The 24,316-nt window shown below is 45.8% G+C and overlaps 1 protein-coding gene across 2 annotated transcripts in view; it reads left to right on the top strand.

Annotated features, from left to right (window-relative positions):
• Nucleotides 1–24,316, top strand: part of COL5A1 (collagen type V alpha 1 chain) — a 635,679-nt gene that overhangs the window by 397,809 nt on the left and 213,554 nt on the right. For both annotated transcript variants that reach the window (XM_069609606.1, XM_069609605.1), the window contains exon 23: nucleotides 2,014–2,067. In XM_069609606.1, the coding sequence (XP_069465707.1) occupies nucleotides 2,014–2,067 (54 nt within the window). The remainder of the gene's footprint in view (nucleotides 1–2,013; nucleotides 2,068–24,316) is intronic.

Raw genomic sequence — 24,316 nt, 5'->3', positions numbered from 1 at the left:
AGCATGCACACGGTGCGGATGCACAGTAGCGGGCACTATTGCAACCTTCCCCTCTACTACACATTTTGATGGATTGCACATGCTTTCTCCTGCCATAATATAACCTGGTGCAATCTGTCGAGGTGCCCTGGTCCTGTGGGCATCTGAATGCCCATGCATCACCTCATGAAGTGCCACTGCACACAGGTGTGGTATAGGCCTCTGGGCCTCCATGCACAGAATGCATGGTCAAGGGAAACCTCTTTGCCTGAGGGTTTGGCTTGGAACTTTTCTGCGATGGCCAGGCTCAGAATGAGCCAATCAGCTGGAAGAGCTCCTTAAAAGGAGTGGGACTCCTGGGTAACTATTATGTTTTGAAAGGAAATGGTATGAGAGACCGCACATATTTGGGTACAGGAAGTTCTGTAAGACAATTTTGATGGGCCTTGTATTTTTATCTACACCAAGTACGGGAATTATATATCTTAAAACATTCCATGCAGGTAACTCCCAGGGCTTGTGCAGGGACACTGGTATCTATGTAAAGGATGTAAAAATTCAGCTGAATAGCAGCACCACGCCCATCCAGTACGTGATTGGCTCATGATCTGAACAGCCAAGAAATCTTGGTCTCATCTGTTCTCTTCACATCATAAAGATCAAAACTTGAACCTTCTCTTCTGGAAATGCAGAATCACTTAAGCTGCAGTGCAACTATGGCTTAACTCTTGAAATAGTAACTACAGACAGGCTCAGACTGGGGCATAACATTCTTAGGCACCAATAGAAAAGAAGACCACAGTCACAATTGGCAATTTATTCTTTTTGTGACACACTGTTTGAGTAGTACCCAGGGCAAAGCTTTTTTGGTAACACTGGTCAAAACTTCTAGCTACTCAGTGAAGTAACTTATCAGTCTGGCCCACTTTGGCCAATTAAACTGCCCCAACTAGACCACAAAGCACACTAGCAGGTTGGGCTTGCACTTCACCCTATTGGCCAGTCCGACTGATTACACAAACACTACGTTCAGTGCAGGGCCATGGCTATAAAGTACGGTGAAAGTGCGATAAGTAATTGAATATGATGGTCTCCCCAGGGTCACGGGACGAATTAAGTGAGACTGCAATGCCGGGACCTCTCATGTAGCAGTAGCTGGATTGTAAGGGAGAAGTATATTTAAACATAACACGCCCTCTTTAAGACATGCCGAGGCACTGCAATGTCTCATTTAACTTGCCCATTACATTAAGGTCACTTCTTTTTCACCCAACGCTTTGCATGATGGGATGTGTAGTCGAAGGGTTATGATGGAAGGAATTAGAAGCAACACCGTCTTGGTTCAGCCCCCATCTATCCTGAAAAGATTTGGGGATATTAGCTTTGACTCTTGGGCTCCAGCTCTCTGGAATGCTCTCCCTAAATACCTCTCTAATAGTGAGTCTCTGCCTATCTTCAAAAAGAAATTGAAGACCTTCCTGTTTGATAAAGGATAGGTCCTCTTCTGTCCTCTTAGCGTAGCTCTCTCGGTACTTGAAATCAGTTCTCCGCTATCTTCTTCCTCATTCTGCTGGTCTTTATGAGGTTTAGATTTCACCAGTTTTCATGTCTTTTCGTTCTCCTTGTCTGATATTGTTTTCTGTTGTTTTTGTCCCTTTCCTCCTCTTGTGAGCGCCCTGAGGCCTATGGGTTGGTGGCGCAATACAAAAATATAGATAGAAATATAGATAGATAGATAGATAGATAGATAGATAGATAGATAGATAGATAGAAGACCCAGCAAGCAAAGTGCTCTTGGCTAAAAAGCCAGGCATGACAATGCTAGTCAGCAAGACATGGGGCCAGTTAGCAGCTGTGTTAATGCATTTTAAAGTGTAAGTGCACAGGTAACCCTAAACTATTTTTCTTAAAAGGGGACAGTTGTCTTTTGCCTCACATATAATCTGTGATTTACAGAGGAGCATGGAGAGGCAACTTGTTGATGGCTTTGATAAAGTGATTCGCTTTTTAACCCCGGCGTTTCTCGTTTTCTAGGGACCTCAAGGTGAACCTGGCCCACCAGGGCAGCAAGGGAACCCCGGCGCACAGGTAAGTGCATGGCACACCAGCACATTTCATTAGAAGGATCTTGGTTCGCTCTGTGTGTCAGCCAGAGACGTTAATGAGACTTGGATTTATTTTCGTTCAGTGGTATTTTCCACCCCAAAGGGAATTTAAGTGTGATTCTCCCTCCGAGCAGTTGGCCACTTGCCATAAAACCAGCCCATACATGATGCGCTTTGATTTCAAGATGTAAAGGTGTGTGTTCTGGTAGGATGGAAGCGTGGTTGACGCGCACCCGTTTATCTGCCCTGTCGATGCATGCCTCTTTGCAGCTGCTGAGCCCTGCTACTCTAAAAGGACCCCTGAAACAGTCCTTTTTATTTCCAGGATTTCCAAGTATTTTTGCAATCATATGTTAATCAGCAAATAAGAAAAGCTCTGTCTAATAGAATGAGATCAACGTGTCCTGAGGGGTTCTCCTGTCTGTAACAGTAGTTTCAACTTGCTGCAGATGTGCATAACTTGCAGCCGCCTGCCATCTAACGGTGATATATGGTAATGTCCTGTGATTATTGTAAAAACATTGTGCTGCACATGTGCATAACTTGCAGCCGCCTGCCATCTAACGATGACATATGCTAATGTCCTTGTGATTATTGTAAAACGAGGAGCGTAGCATAATGGGCCGGGCTGCTCGAGGGCATCTATGCACTGAGACCACCTATTCTGAACCCTATTAATATAGATAAGTAACGATTTCCTTGTGCAGAGTAAGGCTGCTATATATCACAATGATGTGTGGCAGTATGGAAAGTAGCATTTCTTTAGAGACGTGGACTACAAGTACTGAAAGATACTGACATCTGCTTGACCCACCTGCACACCCTATCGTGCATCCAAGTTTCGGCCAGTGTTTTGTGAAAGGGGTTGCACAGGGCATTTGGTGTAATAATGTATTGCTGACCATCTCAGATTTGCACCTTCTACCATATTCTTGATTCCCAAAGCTTTGCACTGGAGGAAATGTGGGTTTTCTTTAGCATCGCTGATATGCTATTGAACACATCTTTTGGAATTGCATTTGCGCATGAGCATCTCGAGGAAGCACCAGGTGTGTTTTGTTCGCAGAATCGAGTATAAGGCAACCGGAGCAATTCTCAGATGCTCGCTTGCATCTATTTGCTGTATGAAGCAAGTCTTAAGCGCCAGTCATTCTCTCCAGACTAGAGTCACTCTGTATGAATCAGAAATCGAGTATCCCCATCAGTAGAAAACAACTGCAAAGTGCCGACATTTTCTTTACTTTGACAGAAATGTTAAGCGATTACATTGCCCAGACGACCAACACCCAGTAGTCAAAGTCCCCGTGACCTGCATCCTCAGGGTCTGCAAATTCCGCCAATTTACCTCCACATGTTTCTACAATGACCTGCTCTAGAAGTTGATCAATTTCCAGTGCAATTACAAAAGTTTGAACACAAATCTGAAGATATCACAGTTTGTGGGCACCCTGGAGTTCAAGTAAACTCTATGGAAGGGGGCACCGCGTTATAGACATGCCATTGAGTTGAGCGACTTTGTTTTTTTCATTTTTCAAGACTCTCAACAAGAACGCTGGAGCCAGCACTAAATGGCGTCCAGCTGCAAAGCAGGCGAATCTGGAACATGTTCATGCTGCATAACTGAGATTCCTAACTTAGAGACTGCCCCAGACCTGCACGTGATGATTGCTGTCCTACCATTGGACAGTGTAGTGTGTCTATATTGTTATTGCCACCATGTTCCATTTTCTCTACCCTGTTCGTTTAACAGGTCTCTGCCACTCTAAGATAATAATCTACCATCGAGGTTGAGTGGTGACTGAGCAGATATAGTACTAAGTGGTTTTACAAAAGTCTGTGTTGAGCATGTTATCTAATTTTGCCTGTGGGAGAAGCTGGACTGCAAGAAACTCAACTCATTGACAGAAAAACCTTTATTTTAGCCAAGTCATTAATTTTAAAATTAACCCTTTCCACTTAATTTCATGTGGGTGTACCCATTTTCCTTAAAGTAGCCCCTACTATTCAGATTAACTGATTTAATCAGTTTCCAATACCTCGCAAGAAAATAGAGCCTTTACTGAATACTACCCATGCTCCAGAATCCCTCAATGCAGTCCAAACTAGAACCCTTGCTGAATACTACACATGCACTGAAATACCTTTGATGCCATCCAAACTAGAGCCCTTGCAGAGCACTACTCTTGCACTTGAATTCCGTAGTTGTCGTCTAAACTAGAGCCTTACTGAATACTACCTGTGCTCTGCAAATACTCAGATGCTGTCTAAACTAGAGCCCGCGCTGAAAACCATGCTCTGGAATCCCTCAGATTTTGTCTAAACTAGAGTCTGTGCTGAAAACTACGCATGCTCTGGAATCCCTCCGATGCTGTCTGAACTAGAGCCCTTGCTCAATACAACCCATGCTCTAGAATCCAACAGTTGCCGTCTAAACTAGAGCCCTTGCTGAATGCAACCCATGCTTTGGAATCTCCAAGAGACCGTCTAAACTGGAGCCTTTGCTGAATGCTACCCATTCTCCGGAATCCCTCATATGTTGTCTGAACTAGAACTGTTGCTGAATACAATCCATGCTCTGGAATCTCCCAGATGCCATCTAAACTAGAGCCCTTGCTGAATACCATGTTCTTGAGTCCCTCAGATGCATCTAACTAGAGCCTTGCTGAAAACTACCCTCGCTCTGGAATCCCTCAGATGCCATCTAAACTAGAGCCTGTGCTGAAAACTACCCATGCACTGGAATTCCTCAGTTGCCGTCTAAACTAGAGCCATTGCTGAATACTACCCATGCTTTGTCATACCTCAGATGCTGCCTGTACATCCCCTTAAACATCACAGTAGACCAATGGGAATTCCGCTCATCAGCCACACTCAAATGCTATCTGCTATGCTAGTTTAAGAACACACAACGATAATCTGGAACCCCAAAGTCTTTTATACTTCAGCCATATTGAAATATTTTCATTGCGCCAGGCCAGCTTTCTGATCCACAGACCTGACCGTGCAACGAGTCCAGAATAAATCTTATACAATATGTTAGGGTAACATTATTAGCAACGGGCAGGATTAAGACTGTGTCTGTCTCTACCAGAGTATAGCAATCTGCAAAATCATAACGAAGCAGCTCAAGTCATGATGCATGGGGTTTTAGATTTCAAAGAACGTGTTTTTTCGTATGCAAAATTGCATTCAACTTCAGAACAACTTATGAGAATTAAAACAAAAAGCGTACCCTGGCACTAAAGAATTGAAAAATGCATGCTTTCCCCTTCCAAGCAAAGCCTTGTTGATCACCGTCACCACCTCACTTAACAGACAATGCTCTTACTCAAGCACCAAGTGCATAGTCCGGTACATTAAGCACAGCCGCATGGCCTTTCCTTACCCTTAAGAGTCGCTCTCTTCTGCTGTGCATTGTAATAACCAGGCGCCTCAGAGTCACAACCTCATTTTTGGCTGGCCTTTAGAATGATACGAACGTCTACCTACAGAAACCCTAATTTACTGCCAGTTTGGTAGACAGATGCCTTTAATGCCAGCCACTGGCAAGAAACACTTTGTTTGTTCGTGTTGCACAGTTAGAATTATGTTTTTTATGCCTTCTTCTTCTTCTTCTCAATTATCAGAGGCGTAATTGAGTAGAAGAAGAAGAAGGCATAAAAAACATAATTCTAACTGTGCAACACGAACAAACACAGTGTTTCTTTCGTCGTCATAGGTCATCTTTAACGTGGAACGTCAAGGACGTCGCCCCAAGTTAGGGAAGACGCTTAGACTTAGTGGGGTCACGGTCAGGAATGCATACCATAGGAGAGCCGAGGCACAAGGGACATCATAAACACCAGTTTCTTTCTGACTGCCGACTCAAAGGGCCAGGTAAGGAGGATCCCAGAGCCATAGCGGCTGTGCACAGCTGGCAGCATCATCTGCTTCCTGATTTCACAGAACCTCTGGGTTGTTTCTTTCTTTGTCCCACAATCGGTAACTACCAAAGAGGTACACTGCAGCTTCTGTGTGCGTTAGGCGGGCACTCCCCTCCTCCCCAGACCCCACCCCTTAAAGCCCCCACTGAAACACCAGCCCTGCAATCAACGCGTCCTCTCAGATAACTCTTCCGTAGTAGGCGTCACACCTGAACATACATACGCTTTAAAGGTTTATCTCAGAAATCTGAGAGGGGTGGTGGTGATCACCGACTCCATCATACAGGGCCCCCCTGCGGTCGCTCTGAATCATCTGGGCCCGCCAGCATCTGTTGCCCGACCAGAGGACGTTCTTGCTCACTCCAATGTCCACGCTTAGGCAACTGAGCCAAGGTCTCCACTGATCTTCCACGTTGGCTGTCTAGGGACCTCGAGGCGAGGGCAGAGCCTCCTTAGCTGAACACCAGATGCCTGTCACTCTTAAACATTCCTGTAGCTAACCGTGCAGAACGTGGATGTGATGTGAGCAAGAAGAAATGCCTTGTGAAAGGTGCTACGCATACAATGTAAATACCAAGACACGAATACCTGATTTTTCCAATACAGTTACTCATGTTCTCCGAGCACGAGATCTGCCTAAAGTGGCTGAGAACAGACACGCTTTCACAGTGATTGTAAAGCAGCCTGACCCGTAGCAGGATGGGACAAGCTGGCACCGCAGCCATTAGCCCCATCCACCGTGTTTGCCTGAACACGAACGCACATAGATTGCAAGGGCCTGATTTACACAAATGTTTTCAATGGGACTTTCCTATGTTAAAACATTTTTGTAAAGCATGCCCTTAGGCTCGTAGCATTCTTAAAATGATGAGCCTGCCCGCTTATCTGATGAACTGTTGCTTCTTTACGCTGGTTAAAGAAAACATCTGGAGCATTATCAATTATGAATATCACTGAAATGAACGTTTGTTCTAATGTGCTATTCTTCGCCTTGCACGGTGCATGCATTCTCTTTGCTCTTATGCGTGTGTCCTGGATTACCTTTTACAGGAGGGAAGGCCAGCAGAAGATAGGCTCTCCTACTGCACAAGTAGTTTAAATGTTGAAGCTTTGCTTGGTCTCCACGTTGAGTCATTCTGGATGGTTCAAGCTGACTAGATTGGTGTGTGGGATTTGAGTCCTTTCTTATTAAAAGGATGCTGATATGATTTTTATACATGTGAAGGAACAGGTAGCGATACTGGCTTCTCCACAGATCTGGTAGAACGGGATGTTGCATGTATTATAAAGTACACTGACACAACCAGGTCTGATTCATAGCGCTGTGGAGAGATGATCAACTTGCATACATTCATGTTCTAACAAAGGTTAGAGCGGGAAACGAAAAGTCTTTACAGCTTTTATGAACAACGCATGGTTGTCAGCTGCAAAAGTGACAGAAAGTAAGTTCCATAGGACAGCGACACCTACTGGAAAGGAGCAGTCGCCAGTTTGCCTCAGTTTGGTCTTTGGGGCGACAAAGAGGAAAGACCCTGCTTTTCTGAGTGGCTATGAGGTACCTGTGGATTCTATAGAATTAACCTGGGCCCATTACCTTGGCAGGCTCCATGAGCAACTTCACCCAACTTTGAAAAGTCAGCCAGTGCTGTGACCAGAGCACTTGTGTAATGTGGTCAAATGTACTCCGTTTCCAGTGGCGTCAGAAGAGGGTGGCATGAGGTGCAAGGCCCACCTTTGTTACTGCAAAGCACAACCTGTCATTCTCGCCACCGCTTGGCTGGATTCAGAGCAGTTCTTAACAGTTTATGCAAGACATCATTTATATTTCTTTGTGGAACTGTAAATGTCATGCACTTTATGCATACAAGTAAGCTGCATGCATGTGTAAACAATGACTACAAGAGCATGACAGTGTAACACATTCAATGCGGTATGTCTAAATCTTGAATATAGTAAAACATGTTGTGGGATCTCAATTTGTACAATACCAGGTGTGAAATAATCAACCAATTTTACCTTTTAGACTCACATCATATTGCATGGTGGTACTTGTAGTCCTGTACTCATAAATTGTGCAGGAATGCAAAATTAAATGTGATAACAAAGCTGGGACTTGTAGAACATGATCTGAGTGCCCTAAATCAGTATATTTGTGTGAAACAAGAACATAAATGAAACAGGAAAAAAGTGGGGATTGGTCTGTCTACATTACTATCTTAAGTACATTTACACTGCATCCACTGCAGATATGTTGCATGCAGATTACTGTTAAACAGCAGAAGTGAACAGATTTACCCCTGTATACCTGTGGGGCTTGTGAACTTGTTTAGAGTCACATGCTAGGCATATATATTTTGCCATTTAGTGGTAGGCCTGGTGTTTCATAAGTGTTTTACTTCAAAAGTAAACATAGGCGTTGAAAGGGGCATTTGTGTCACACTAACAATAACCTACGGTTGCAGGTTCCCATACTATACATACCCATACAGCATTGTTTAATTGCTGGTTGCTATGGTTGCATATATGTGGGACACATGAATAGCCCATAAGTAGCTGCCAAGCAACAGAGCATTTTACAAAACGGGGGCAATGTAGAGCGAGAATACAGGGATGAAGTGTGGGAGGGGAGGCCAATTGGGAGTGTTAATCCCACTGGTCTAGGTTAACATGCATGTAAATCTCCATAGATCTTTACCTTTCATCCTTACAAAGTCGGTAAAATTAATACATTTTAGTTGGGTAATGGTCACATCAGTATTCTGTTTTGTATTTATTGGTGCATGTGGGACAGAAATGGCGTTTTGATGAATTTCCATTTGGCAAGAGAGTGAAAGCCCTGTCTTTTTTGATTTTTGTTAAATGATATAAGGACGTAGGTAATTCCATCTCTGAAAGGGTAATCTGCTGATCAGATTCCTCTTTCATATACTCAATGTCAAAAGCATAGTGTGTACTTGTGCCCTGCTGCATCCGTATCCTGATCTGCAGCACCTGCTCTACCAGTGGTACAGCAGGTTGAAACGTCACAGTTTCCCATTTGGCAGTTGCAGTGACAGCCAAGTCTCTGCAGTGCAGGGGCAGGATTTAAGATATGCTCCTTGTCCCAAAACTACAATGATCATGTCTAGCCCATGATGGTGGCGGGTTAAACTTTAAAATAAAGCTATGCATAAGTTAAGGCATGGTGCATGGCACTACTTATAATCATTGCAGCCACATTAAATTTGATATCACACATGTCTGTCCTGTGGGCTCAGTTTAGCTGTGGAAAGGTTATGTGTATTAATTTCAGACCAGGCTCCCCTGCCCGCTGGCAGGACTGTAACCTTGGGGGGTTGCCTCTCTTTGATCCTTTATAAGGGCAGGTACCACCATTTCCCCAGGTATAGCCATTCCGCAGGTTTGATTAAAGTTTATATTTTTTATCAAACCTTTATTTTGAACTGTTATACTTTACTGTTGTTACTGAACCCAATTCACACCCCTCTCGAGAGTATAGCCTGCCCTCGGCACATGTTACCGCAAAAGGTAAAGGAGGTATATCCCTTGACTGTATCTGTTTTACCTTCATGATTGTGTTGGCTCTTGGTTTGTCGAAGTTTGAGGGCTGAGTGGGCGTTTTAGACTCTACTCATCCTTGTATTCCTGTAGGGCAGAAGTCAATTTATCACAGGCAAACACTAGAAACAAACATACAGTGCAATGAAGATAGCTTAAAAAATGTCAGACTTTGGCCTGTTCATGGTAGTCTTTAAAAGAAACTGCTACAATTAAATACCACTGTATCCATTAATGCATGGTGAGCGCTGTCCTAGGGCCACATTAACCTGCCCCACAAAAATCTATGATTTGCCATTAATGTCATACCACAGATTTAAATATGTTCTGGCACTTAAAAACTAACTTTCATCTTCACCCAACTCAATGGGCCTCATTACGGGTCCGGCGGTAACCCTGCCAGTGCTACCGGCATGTTGCCACCAGACCCGTAAAAACTAACCTGCACCTCACTTCCCGGTGCCACCGGCTCATTACGAGTCTGGTGGCCGGGAAGTCAGGCGCCAGTAATTTTGTTAATCCCCATTCCCATAGATACCCACAGGACTCTCTGGGAGTGGGGACACAGAAGCACTGGCACTGTTGTTAATGGTGCCAGTGCTTCTATGATGGCTTTGCTTACCGTGACCGCTGCACCCGGCATGGTCAGACCTGTCAGGCACAGCAGCTCCGGCAGGCAAACCTGTAGTGTGCCGGTCTGGAAATAAGGGGTCCAGTGAGCTTACCGGCATCCTTATTTCCCGACTGGCAAACTTGTCATGAGGCTCAATGGCACTCCTTTTATTTTTCCTTTGAAGGATAAAAGATGGAGTCGCCCGGCTAGAATTCAAACCTGTGGCCAACAGCATGCCCATAGATCTTTGAGCTATCTCACCAACTGTTTGACACGTCATACAAAGTACTAATGCAAAACAAAAGAAGTGATGGCTGGAAGGTTTGGAATTCATTTTAACCTCTGGCATTGCTCTGGGCACCCCTTCAGACCATCGTTCTTCACCTGCCAAGCCATTACAAAAGGGGAAAGACCATATGCAAATCAGACTTGGTCCCACCCCAAAAGGGGCAGTCCAGCCCAAACTGCTTGGTCACATCCCTTCTGTACGAGACCCCAAGCATCCCCAAACATGTTTCGGCCTTGTTGGGCCTCATCAATGAGGAGTAGCTTGGGTCTCTAGGCCCAGCAGGCACGGGACTCACATCTGGGCATACCCGTCCCACTTGTGGTGACTTATGCAAAACAAAAGAGGTGATGGCTGGAAGGTTTGAAATTAATCCTAACCTCTGGCGTTGCTCTGGGCAAACCTCCAGACCATTGTTCTTCGCCTGCCAAGCCATTACAAAAGGGGAAAGACCATATGCAAATCAGGCTTGGTCCCACCCCAAAAGGGGCAGTCCAGTCCGAACTGCTTGGTCACATCCCTTCTGCACGAGACCACAAGCATCCCCAAACATGTTTCGGCCTTGTTGGGCCTCATCAGTGACGGAGTAGCTTGGGTCTCTAGGCCCAGCAGGCACGAGACCCACGTCTGGGCATACCCTTCCCACTCGGGGTGACTTATGCAAAACAAAAGAGGCGATGGCTGGAAGTACTGTACAAGTGTGTGTTTGTGCTAGCACAATACTGATGAAACGGAGGTGTTCTGCGTTTCCAAAGCATTTAACAATATGAATGCATGCTTAAGGAAGATGGTCCCCACATCCTCAATAGATTGACTTTAAACAAGGTTCATCGAATGGTCTGGCCCTGAATATGACAATAGTCTTCTTCTGCGGGGATCGATGCAACGGTGAGGCGAGGTATACACTCGAAAATCCATTAGCAAAGAGTTGGCTGGGGGCCCAGGAACAACAGTAATGCGATACTGTTGCTGCCTGTTATTTAATGAGAAGCAGCCTACAATGCTGCTTTTATTATGAGAAAAACTTAAGACAACAGATTTTAAGGGTCAGTTATGGAAAATAAAATTCTGTTCCCAAGCTTGCACTGGGCACAATCCCAATTCGAAAAAGCTCGCTTATCGAGCATAATCAAGGGCAATTTGATGAGAAGAAATATGCAGACCTTAGTTATAAGCAAAAATGTAGCTAACACTTTACCAATTTCTTCAAAGAATGACGATGGCCTGTCTACATAAGGCGCGCATATATTGACAATCGCCATCGTGTATCCAGCTATTGTCCTCACCACACTCAGGGATCGCCCATTAGGGTCTATGATCCTCTGAATTAATGTGAAATGCAGGGATGCATTTCTTTGTATAGACACGCCTCTGCCATAGCTAGAATCAGATGAAAACAATCTTTCTCTGCCCCACAGTTTCGGATCTGAGGCTCGTGTCAGCTGTGTTTGAGGTGTTTCCTGCATGCATAATATATTTACATTATGCAGTCGTGCGCATAGTATCACCTTATTTTCTTGTGGTTGTTCAACCCTCCCATGTTACAAGTTAACACCACTATTTTTTGACTTCACATTTCAATACGTAACCATAACCCCATGAAACAATCAGCTCATGTCTATATGTTTTTGTATCCATTTTCACTTTGTCCCATCTCCACCACTGCATAACATATATTGCAAATACTCACCAGAAAGCTGAACATAGTACTCTAGCCTCTTATATTGTGATCCCCACCTTCCACCCACAGAGACCCCCCAAACCTGTCAGTGATTTCAGCCATTTAAACCAACCACAGGTATAACACTCCGAAATCATCATTGGTCACTCATAGGAGGTTTCATGCCGACTCCCACTTCGAGCAAATCCTCAATTTGTCTAAGTTATCAGATGTAATAATTTTTACCTCTTACTAATATTGTCATCTTACTGATGCGCCTGCATGTAGTAGTTGTTAGTAGTCTAAATTAGAATTGGTTTTGCACAATCGCTTCTTTCTTTTCTACAGCAACGCTCTGTCGACTAAAAGTGTTCGCTGATCCACATCAGAATGGAGATCTCATATGTTTACCTATTCTGTTGCAGTGATGCAGTCTTGGCCAGAGAATGTACGTACTGCGTGCCTTCCGTGGGGTCTGTGTAGAACAATGTTTTACCATAATATGCTATCCGAAGCTTAGATGGGTATATAATGGAGTATGGGATCTTCATGCTTCGCAGGGCTCGCTTCACCTCGTTGAATTTCTTCGTAGCTTTCTGCACACCAGGGCTAAAATCTGGGAAGAATCTCTGTTCCACATTTTCATATCGCTCATCCACCTTCTTTCAGTATATTTTCACGATCTCGGTACTTGAGCAGTCTCAGGATTACTGTATGAGGAGGTGCCCCAGAGGTGCGGTCACAGGCCCAAAAACCTATGTGCTCGCTCACTTGGATAACACTGCTTTCAGTTGGATCTGAGGTATTAGGGTCTCCAAAAATACTTCCACTTCCCCTGACTCTGCTCCTTCCCTCGGGCCAATCATGTGCACTTTATTTCTGCACGATCTTCCTTCCTAGTCTTTAACTTTATCTGCACGTGTTGTTACTTCTTGCTTCATAATGTGCCCCACTTTATCCTTCTTGGTTACAGAATCCAATACTTCAACTATTTGTCTGCAACATAAATTTGCCCAGTCAGTTTAGATAATCTAGATTATATTTCATCCAGAACTACTTAAATTAAGCGCAGGCGGCTTTTTGTTACTGCTTTTGAACTCAGTGGGGATCTCTTGAAGGGTGACCTGAGAATCCGTATTGTTGCCAGCCTCCACTGATCCCCATATTAGATGTATTGTGTCTCGTTCAAAATGCAAATTTGAGCAGATTCACTTTTTTATTGGTGCTGCAGTATTTCAACTTTGTCATCAATGTGTCACTTTACACATAATCATCCAGTCTCTGAAGCTTTATTTATCTCACCAAGTGTGCCGGTTCCTCTTAATGTCTTTTTCAACACACTTTGTGTGACTCTGTGACTCCCCTCCTCTTTCGGCTTGTACTGGACTTTGTGAGTTTACTGCACTGCTAGTCACCCGCCACATAGATGCATCTCCACATCCGGTCACTTTCAAATGAGCGCATCTCAGTGTGAGCTTGCTGAAACACTGGGAGAAATTTCACAGTGATGTCACGCTCAGAGCCACTCGTCATCACACTAGCGATCCACACCCCTCTGTCACTGAGCATGGCAATGCCGGCTCTGATCCCGAAGCTTCTACACCTCCACTCTGCCCCACACAGATGGTTGTTTCAGCGGCTTCACTGCCAATGCTCCTGTCGGAGTCCCCCTCTCGTTCTGCGGCCATTTACCATCTGCGTTTGCCAGGAAGGTCCTTGAACTGCAGCTCTTGTATCCCCTTGATCCATACAACAGAGCCTGGGCACTCCTTGCGCAATCCTCCATTTTCATGCGGTTTAGTATCTCAGACTAATTTTTTGTCCCTCCCTCTATAGTTGTGCTGAAATGCTATTTTCCTTGAGCCCCGCCAATGTCTGCACAGGAATGTATTCCAAGAGGTTCCTCAAAAAAAACACTAAGCAAGGACTATATATCTGCTGAAATAAAAGGATATTTACTGCTTAGACAGGAGCTGCAGCCTCTGTGCGGCTGCCTAGTTACTACCCATTGTGACCATCCTTGTCAATAGAAATCTTGATGGGAAATTGCATCCTGTCTTTTAATTGCATAGAAATGTCTCTCTGGCTCCTTCTGATTTTGGAATGTAAGGAGTACAGTCAATACTGTGTTCTTAACTTCCTAATTTTGTATGTATTTCTTTTATTTATTTATAAAAATCACAGGGAAAGCAATACATTTTGGCACAAAAAACGTGTACAGAATCTACCATTGATAACAGAGTGGAGGACATGGGCCCTTTACAATAGGGTGAGAGAATGTGACTTGAAGACCAGATGTCGCAGGGGTAGGTGGAAACATAATCCAGGGACGAGACCAGGACAGAATGAGATAGGAACAGGATGGTGGAGGAAGTGCTGAATTAAGGATGGAGGTGTGACGGAAAAGTGCTGCAGGGTTGTCCATGAAGGGTAGGGAGAGAGGAAAACAGGGTGATGCAGTAGTCCAGAGTGCTAGGAAACAGGTTCTTCAGAAAGAAGGAGAGCTTTGAGGTTGGATTTAAATAGTGGTAGAGTTGGAGTAGTGCGGAGAGGGAGCGGAATAGCATTCCAGAGCAGGGGAGTGATGAGAGAGAGAGAGAGATGGGCAGATACAAAGGGTTATACTTATCCTTTTGTTTCATAGATAGCCAGCCAATCGGGTGATGGGCAGAGCAACAGAGGTAAAGCTAGGTAAAGCGAGAAAGGTTGAAAAGTGTGCAGACCACAAAGTTGAGGACTTTGTCAGAGGTAAACAATCATAGTTGGGAATGCCATAGTGGCGATTGGCTCAGTAGTCAGATCTAGAAAGGACTAAGGAGTAGATTACCTGTTTAGCTGTATTGAAAGAAAGAAGATGACCAGCTTTTCTGATATTGAGGAGGTTGAGTCTGGTTGCTGTGGCAGATTTGGAGATGAAGAGCGAAAGGTTGTGTGATGGGTTGAAGATGTGACATCAAGGTTACGAGCTGAAGCATTGTAAGGAAGGTAGTCAGGAGCAAGAGAAGAAGAGGGGCAGAGAAAGAGATAGACTGTTTGGCTGGGAAGTAGTGAACTTCAGTCTTAGTGTAGGTGAGCATGAGTGGGCGTGATGCTATCCAGTATTTGACGGGGGAGAGATGGTTTGACATTTTTGACAAGAGCTTGTCAGATAAAGAGTAAAAGGAGAAGAAGATCTGAGTGTCATCAGTGAAGAGTTAATAGGAGAAGCCGTTAGAAGAGATCAGGCTGCTAAGAGCTAGTATAGAGAGTGAAGAGAAGTGGAACAAGGACAGTCCCATGGGGAACTCCAACAGTAAGGGGGTGAGTGAGGAGTTATGGCTGTTCCAGGACACCTGACATTGTCTGGGGAAAGGTATGAAGCAAACCAAACGATGGCCTAATCCCTGATGCCAAAGAGTGATAATGTAGAAAAAAGGTCAGAATGGTGAACGGTGTCAAAGGCAGCAGAGAGGTCAAGAAGAACAAGAATAGAGGAAAGGTTTGCATGACGAGCGGAAGAGATGAAGTTGCTGACATTGAGGAGAGCTGTGTCAGTAGAATGCAGAGGAAGCTAAACTGAAGAGAATCCCAGAGGTTCTGAGTATCAAGGAACTCAGTGAGTCGATTCATTACTTCTTGCTCTAGGATTTTGATATAGTGTGGTTGAAGAGAGACAGGGAAAAAGTTGGCAGGACAGTTAGGATCTAGACCAGGTTTCTTAAAGAGATGATGGCAGTGGCTGTCTTATAGGATGAGGGGAAAGTGGTGTTGTCAAGAGAGGAGTTGAAGAAGGAAGCAAGATGGGGAACAACACTGGGAGCTATGTGCTTCAGAATGTTTAGGGACAGTGGGTCAGTGGGGGAACAGGAATAGTTAGGCTTGTGGATTAGGGCAAGAATCACATCAGGGTTAGTGGGGGAAGATATAGTAGTGAGAGAGAAGTGTAGGAGTGGTGAAGAAAAGTGAGCAGGAGGAGGGGATAGAATGTAATTGTTCTTTCATAACACACTTAAAACTGAAGACCAGTTTCTAAGCGTGAGACTGGCTTTCAAACCTGTGTTGCTATGTGTGCTCTTACATCCAAGACAAACACATGGCCCCTGAGCTATCCTCCCCACCCTAGTGCGCCTTTTCTTCATTGTTGTTTTTATGGTGCAGATGAGAGGTGTAATCCAGGGGCTTGCAGGGGAGGATTCAGGAGGGAGTGTAGTAAGAGGATAGTGAGAGGAGAAGGGAGCATAAAGAGCAATGTTATAGTTAGTGAAGGCTTCTTCAGTGGATGGAAAGGTGAGTTCAGCATAGAAGGAGAGAGAGTGGTGTGACTCATGGAGGCAGTCAGGGAGTTTTGAGGAGGGAAACTTGTGCTTAATAATCATTGTCTTATATGGAGATAGTGAGGAAGAAGCAGGAGTGGAGATTGAGGCAAAGACAATAGAGTGATAAGAGGGAGAAGGACCGGTGGGGATATTAGAGGCAGAGATTTGAGAGGAGATGAGAATAAGGTCATGGGAGTTTCAGTTTGAATAGGTGGCAGAGAGTGGACAGAAGAGAGTGAGTGGTTAAGTAGAAGGGAGCTAAAGTCAGTGGATAGATTAGCAGAGAGAGGGGAGGTAATTAATAACAATGAGGTGATGATCGGGATGGAGAGCGTTACTTAGTTGAGGAATTTGGTAGAAGAATCGGCCTACCGAACAAGGTGGTCGGTAGAGAAATCATATATATGCCATAGGGGGCAGTGATTGTGGTGATAATGTATTTGAAGGAGGGGGAATTAGCGGGAGATAGGGGAGTTGGAGAGATAGGAGGTTTGGAGGATGAAAACAGTCCTACACCATCACCCCTGCCAGTGAGGCTGGGAGTGTGACTGAAGGTGTTGGCAGGGTCATGAAAGGCAGCAAGGGTTGCAGAGTGAGAGGGAATGATGCAGGTTTCAGTAAGAGTAATGAGGTCAAGTAAAGGATAATGAGAAAGGGAGAAGTCAGAATTAAATGAGGTTTTATTGCAGACTGCCTGAATTTCAAAGATCAATTGAAAGAGAGTGAGATGGAGAAGCATACCAATGTTGATTATGAGAAATAGAGTGGCGCTGGGGGTAGATGCAAGACGAGGAAGTGTAATGAAGTTAGGATTGGAGTTGGTTTCAGGAAAAGAGAGTACTGGAGAGAGAAGCGAGGCGACATAGAGGAGAAGAGATGACAGGGATGGAAAGAGAATGGAGATGGTTCTGAGTGGAGGAGAGTGAAGAGAGAAGTAGAAGGGAAAGGAAGAGATAGCATTAGAAGGGTATGGCGACTATGTAACTGAGAAGAAGCAATAATGGTACTTGCAGACAAGTAGCAGGACACGCAAAGCAAAGGCTCATTAGCTTAGGGGAGGTCAGCAATGACTTCCATGTGCTAACACAAATTAAGGGCTAATTTTCTGAGTGATTTCTACAATGTGTCTAATGAGCAAGAGTCTGACCCACAGATGACAGGCTTCTGCCTTGGGCTGACCCTGAGGATAAGGGACTCTGATGTTGTTCTGAGGAAAATTAACTAGACACTGAGTGTACGGTCCACTGCTGTGTTGGCTGATGTATTTCTTAGGTACATGAGCCTGAACCTCAAAAGACGGGCCCCTTTCCTTGTCTTTGCTGTGGTTCTGGGGACCCTCAGGAGACGGTTATCTGCCTTAACTCTGCTGTGCTTCTGAGGGGCAGAAGCATAGCCCTCAACATTTGCATCCCTGTGCCGACACAGAGTTGTTTCTGAAGAACAGTTGTTCCACCCTTAGCAGACAGACCTCTGTGTTGACTATGCGCTGATTGTGCAGAATAAAATAGTTGGAACGTGAGGAGATTGAACCTCTGTGTTGACACTGATTCGTTTTTGAAGGACAGCATCCGGAACCTTAGATACGGCTCTGCTTTTTCATACATTCCCATGTTCAGAGGAACAGGACCCTTACCTGACCCAAGTTTCTCATGTGCACTGTCACATGTGTGCTCTCATGGAGAATGGCCCCATCCCAGCATGGTGCTCCTGATGAATAGAAGGATGCAAATAGACCCTGCTTCGTCTGTTATCCAGAGGAGCAGAATCCACTGCCTGCAATTTGCCACCTGAATGTGGGGAGATTATTTCACAGCCACAGGATTCGCTACTCCACTACTACTGGCTTCCTTAGAAAAGAAGCCTAACCATGAACTAAGGGTCTGTGCTACCTTCACTGTTCATGTGCTTTGAGTACAGGCTACATTGTTAGCCATGAGCTGTATCTTTTCAACTTTCTCCAGCATTGGATCTTTCATGCTGTGAATATTCCCCGTCGTCTAGCAGGGAATCATCTGTAACATAGAGCAGTTTAAACTTAAACTGACAACTTTCAGTCACTTATGTGCTCTATCACAGTCATTTTGGGTCATACTGCTTATAGCCAATAGGACCACCTCCCATAAGCTCTTCCCCTGTCGGCCATCTTCAGATTTTTTATTGCACATTAGTGTGAGGAGTCCTCAAAAATCATCTCTTTAACATTTCTTTGAATAAACTTACATTTTGACATCTTTTCTACGAGAAAGTAATCATTTCCAACGTCTACTTAGTGACCGGGAATAATGGCAACAGTGCAAGCTCCGTAGACTGTTCCTGCCACTAGTAATCTTCGACGAGGCTTTGTCTGCCGCTGTTGGGTCTACCTCATGGCGGCTGAATCCATGAGGAAGAGCCTGTTCAAGGCCTGTGCCCTTGTGCACGGAAGAATGTCTATGTAGAGGATCATCACGACGACTGCTCCACTGCCTTCATCCTCATCATGTAATCATGTACTGAGAAATCTGCCAGTCGTTTTCCAACCATACGTTGAGGGATCATCATTGTCGTCTCGTCGTGTGGCTCGAGGATGCCGGCAGGGCCTCTGATTCCGCTTCGGTACGGATTCATGCTTCATTACGGCAGGGCAGGACAGCACAGCGAACCACCTCTGGTAAGAGGTCTAGGTCACTCGAGGTCCAGGCCACCAGCAAAAGAAGACACAAGGAAACCTCTGGCGACAAGCCCAGATCCTCGCACAGACTGTTTTCACCAAAGGTCAGTGCCCAGGGGTTGTCGACGAGGAAGGCCAAGGCCTCTTCCATCGCCCCCAGGAAGCAACATCATCTAAGTCCACATCGAAATCTGGTGGCCACTCTTCGCCTTCAGTGTCAAAAGCTGGCCAGTTGTTGAGATTGGAGGCAAGTACGTCATCGTCGACGACCAAACCTTCCTCGAGGTCGTCTACTCCAAGTCCGTCGATGCCGTCTAACTGCTGCACCCTGTCGATGAAACTGCCATCGGCTATGACTACAACTACCGAAACCATAGACGACCACAACTACTACTTCATCAAAGGATTTGTCAACAGCATCTACGTCCATGGTGACAGCGGCCTTGTTGGCGGCCCACTCGATGGAAAAAAGTGCACCTTTTCAGGTGGTTACCACTGCCATTGTGACTAATGTCACTGACACCCATACCAGCACTGTGTCCACTTTAACAGCTCGTCCATGGGCCTCATACCCTATCCTTGGGGTGGCTTTGTTACCAGGACATGATATTGTATTGGATCCGAGTCCTTCCCTAACGGAAGTTGTAGAGGAGCCAGAGGAGGAGGCCATCATGTCAACACCTTCGTCGCCATCACACACAACATCGCCTCCCAAGTTCCCCACGGGCTGAATCAAGCCTGATCCAATTACCGCCTTTACCTACTCTGCAGTCATCTCAGGCACAAGGCAGTTTGCCTGTAATGCAGCCGGCACTGCATCCCCAAAGAAACATGTCACTGGACTTTTTATCTACCGTAAACTGTCAGGTTTCCTTAATTACTGTCATCAGGTTTCCTTTAATTACTGTTAGGTTCCCTTTAATTATTTCCCTTTATTTCTGTGTGGGTTTGACCTTGACCTTTCTATACAGATTCCTGGCTCTGGCCCAAGGCAAGATGGAGTTTTACAATAGAAGCCTTGATTGGCTAGAGAGAACTGCAGGACAACAATGAACGTTCTAAACTGTCACTCTCTGCCTTTCATCGTCGTAACCCCAGCTGAGAGGACGTGTCTGTAGCTGCTCCTGCTGAAGTCTTGGGCCTAGTGGATTTGAACTTTCAAATCCTGGCAGTCGAGCGGCTACTTATGTGGGGTTGTTCAGTTGAAGAATCCAGGTTTGCAGGAGAGTTTCTGGAAAAGAATCCAGGTTCGCAGGAGAGTTTCTGGAAGTTCTTTTGGAGAAGAAAACATTCTTAAACTAGGTGACTTTATCTGGATATGTAAATCTTTGCTCAGATTCATTAGAAACTTTAGGAGATTGTAAATGAAAATTCAGAAGAAGAACTGATGTTACTCTGTTTATAGTTCAACGTTTAATTTTTAAATGCGCGCGAGCAATGTTAGACTGTTACGTGTGATCGTAGCGCGAGTGCGCGAGCGTGAGAAAAGACTGGTACGTGAAAACTACAGTGCGTGAATACATTGCGCGTGTACGCGTGTGCGAGAAAAGACTGCTACATGATTTCTATAGCGCGGGTGTTCCAGCGCGAGTGTTCATAGCGCGTGTGTTCATTGCGCGTGTAGTCATAGCGCGAGTACGCGTGTGCGAGAAAAGACTGCTACGTGATTTCTATAGCACGTGTGTTCCAGCGCGAGTGTTCAAAGCGTGTGTGTTCATTGCGCGTGTAGTCATAGCGCGAGTACGCGTGCGTGAGAAAAGACTGCTACGTGATTACTATAGCGCGTGTGTTCCAGCGCGAGTGTTCAAAGCACGTGTGTTTAAAGCGCATGTACGCGAGGGTAAGAAAAGACTGCTACATGACGTTTTCAGCGCGTTTTCTTAGCGCGTGTGTTCCTCAGCGCGTGTTTTTTTTCTCCGGCGCGTGTTATCCTCAACACGTGTTTTGCGCGGGGACATGTTTGCGCGTGTGCGTGAAAAGGTTTCAACGGACTTTGGAAAAGTTTGCAAGTTCTTCAAGAGACTATGAACTTTATCTATTAAGAAGAAAGAACAGGATTTATCTAACTCTTCTTAACTGGAACATTTAACAGTTTATAAGGCAAGAATCAAGGTTCTTAAGAGTTCAATAATCAAAGGAGTTGCTGTTATTTTCAAGACTTTCAAAGCAACAAGAAAGGTAGAAAGATTTTATCAGCTATTACTCCAATCTTCTCTAAGATCTTAAAAGAGAAGAACCCGGTATGATTCTTTACATTTTAGTTAAGGATATAAAGTTTTCATAATTTAAAGGTAGTAAAGTAATTTGAGGATTCTGTATGTTCTTATGTATTCACTGCAGGTTCTGCATCAGCTAGTCAGAACATTGCCAGCCTGGTGTTTCTTATGTTATCCACTTCCCCCTTTCCCTTTGGGGTGTAGTTAACAGAGCCGAGAATTATCGGGTTCTGAGGATTACACTTCAGGGGGATTGTCGGGGGTTCAGCAGCTTCCGCGGACACAGGATAACTCTCAGCCTGACATAACCATGCTGGTGGCACACTTACCAAAATGGCTGCCTGCACCATCCCCGGTTCCGATGCCTCAAAGGTGTCCTCATGCAGATGTCACTGGCCCCTCCAGGGAGGTAGATGACATCCATCGCCCCGCAGGAGGGGTGAACACCTCTCAGTACCGCAGAGGCTGTTGCACACTGGGACTGACACTGATCCCGTCCAGTTGGAGGAGATGGTTTCCACGCATTCATCCCACACGGATGAATTTGATGATTTTGTCACAGGTGATGGGGAACCAGATGAGATTCCACTCAGAAACTCACCCCCTAACAAGGTGGGGGCCTTCCACATGCTCATGTACAGAGTGGCCAAAATGTTGGCCCTGGCACCAGAGGAGCAGCGAAAGGAAAGTGTGCTGTACCAGCGCACAGAGCAGCACAGGAAAACTGTGATGTTCATCCCGCTGTTAGAAGACGTCTGGGAGGATGGCCTGGCCACCTTGGCGCATCCTGCTACTGCCCCGTCTAAGAAGTACTGGTTCGACAAAAGGAACAGAGACCCAGATAGCGCTGTTGCCTGCCTCCGCACCCAACCCACGCCAGACTCTGTTGTCTCTGCTGCTGCCAGGAAAAGATTGGCTAAGCTATCGTCCTCCTGCTCTGTCCCTCCAGACAAGGAAGGCAAACGCCTTGATGCCTTCGGAAAGAAGGTTATTACCACCGCAGCCACAACTATCAAGGCAGCAAATCATACTAGCATGCTACGACCATGAACTATGGTACAAAATTGGTAAGCTGCTAGAGTTTCTTCCTGAAGACAAGAAACAGGAGGCCATGGATATCTTCCATGAGGGTTAATTGGCATCAGACGATGCCATCACAGCCTCAGTGGAAATCGCAGATACCGGGTTTCGCCATCTAGGGAATGGAGCGGTTCTACGCAGACAGGATTGTCTAAGGGCCACAGACTTTAGACCCAATGTCCAGTACAGAGTCATTGATATGCCCTTTGACGAATCTGCCCTTTTTGGAAAAAAAGTGAATGAGGCCATGCAGTCCATCAAAATGGACTCTGAAGCCGCTAGCTCCTTGGGCACCCTAGAGCAAAAGCGCCAGTCCTTAAGTTCCGGAAAAGGGTGCTATGGCAGAACTTTGCGGGATACTGGCTCAACATACCAGTCCTCCTCTTACAATAACCCATACTCATCAGGGGACCAATACAGAAAGAAGTTCCAGTCCTACAGGGGTTCGCAACGGCACCGTGGCTCCTCCCAATCTAGGGGCCAATCCGGCAAACAGACATGACCAGCCCAGGCCCAGGCCATACTGCTTCAGCACCCCTGTGGAAGGAAGACTGTTAAGGTTTGTCAGAGAATGGGCAAACATCACAACCGACAAATGGGTGCTAGCCCTCCTCCAGCAGGGCCACTCGCTGGAGTTTGTAGACTATCCACCGGACATTCCTCCCCCACACAAACCAGACAAGTTGTGACACTTCTTGTTGCAGGAAGTGCAAGCTCTACAACTAAAGGGTGCAGTGGAGTAGGTTCCAAAGGACGAAGTGGGCACAGGCGTCTTATCCTTCCTACTTCCTGGTAAGGAAAAAATCACTGCACAGCAAAGTCAGGGGGTGGAGGCCCATACTATATCTAAGGGTGCTCAACAAGTTCCTCAAGGCACAGCCGTTGCGCATGGTTACACTGCAGCAGGTATTGTCCCAACTGCAACACAGAGATTTCTTGGCATCTCTCGACCTCAAGGACGCCTATTTTCACATCCCTATTCTCCGCTCACACCAGCGCTACCTACGTTTCATGGTGGCAGGAGTGCACTATCAATTCATGGCCCTTCCATACAGCCTGTGGTCTGCTCTGCAGGGTTTACCAAATGCCTGCACCAGTGGTGGCGCATCTGCGGCGGTGGGGCATCACGTCTACCCGTATCTAGATGACTGGTTGGTGAGGGCCTCCGCTCTTATCTCAGATCAAGACTCGACATCCGCACTTGCATCGCCAGGCCCTCGGACGAAAGGGTGACAGCACTTCTGGAAAAAGTGCGCTATCTCAGCAGCGCCCACGTGACACTAGTCTGCAACCACAAATTCCTGCTAGGGATGCTGTCATCATGTATCCCATTGATCACCAACAGCCGTCTACACATGATGCCGGTGCAGGAATTCCTGGATGCTCGTTGGATCCAAGCCTCAGGGTCCTGGGACGACCCAGTTGTACTAACATCATCTTTCAGGCAGATTCTTTGCTGGTTGTCAGTGAGAGAACATCTAGTGCAGAGTGCAACCTTCAGGTAGCCAGACCATCAGGCCACGGTCACGACGGATGCTTCACTGGAGGGCGGGGGCAACCACTGTCAGGACCAACACACCAGTGGCCTTTGGTCGGAGACAGAAAAGAGCCAGCACATCAACCTGTTTGAGCCACGGGTGATCTTTTGGGCCCTGCAGTCCTTCCTCCCCCTCCTGACAGCGAAGGTAGTTCAGATTTACACTGACAACACAACATTGATGTTTTATGTTCGTAAGCAGGGATGGACGAGGTCCTCACAGCTTTCCAAGGAAGCCCAAGCTCTGTGGCACTGGGCTCTACAGCACAGCATTTTTCTCATTCCCCTTTAACTACCGGGTATGTAGAACACTCTGGCGGACTCCCTCAGCAGGGAGTTACGCTCTTGTCACAAGTGGGTATCTGTTGTCGCTAGCCCAGTCTGACTTGATATATTCTTCCAATAAAGGTGCAC

This window comes from Ambystoma mexicanum, chromosome 8 (genome assembly GCF_040938575.1).
Source record: "Ambystoma mexicanum isolate Mex_15411 chromosome 8, UKY_AmexF1_1, whole genome shotgun sequence".
Classification (NCBI taxonomy): Eukaryota; Metazoa; Chordata; class Amphibia; order Caudata; family Ambystomatidae; genus Ambystoma; species Ambystoma mexicanum.
Note: the sequence above shows the minus strand (reverse complement) of the source record. Positions and strands in the feature narration are given on the sequence as shown.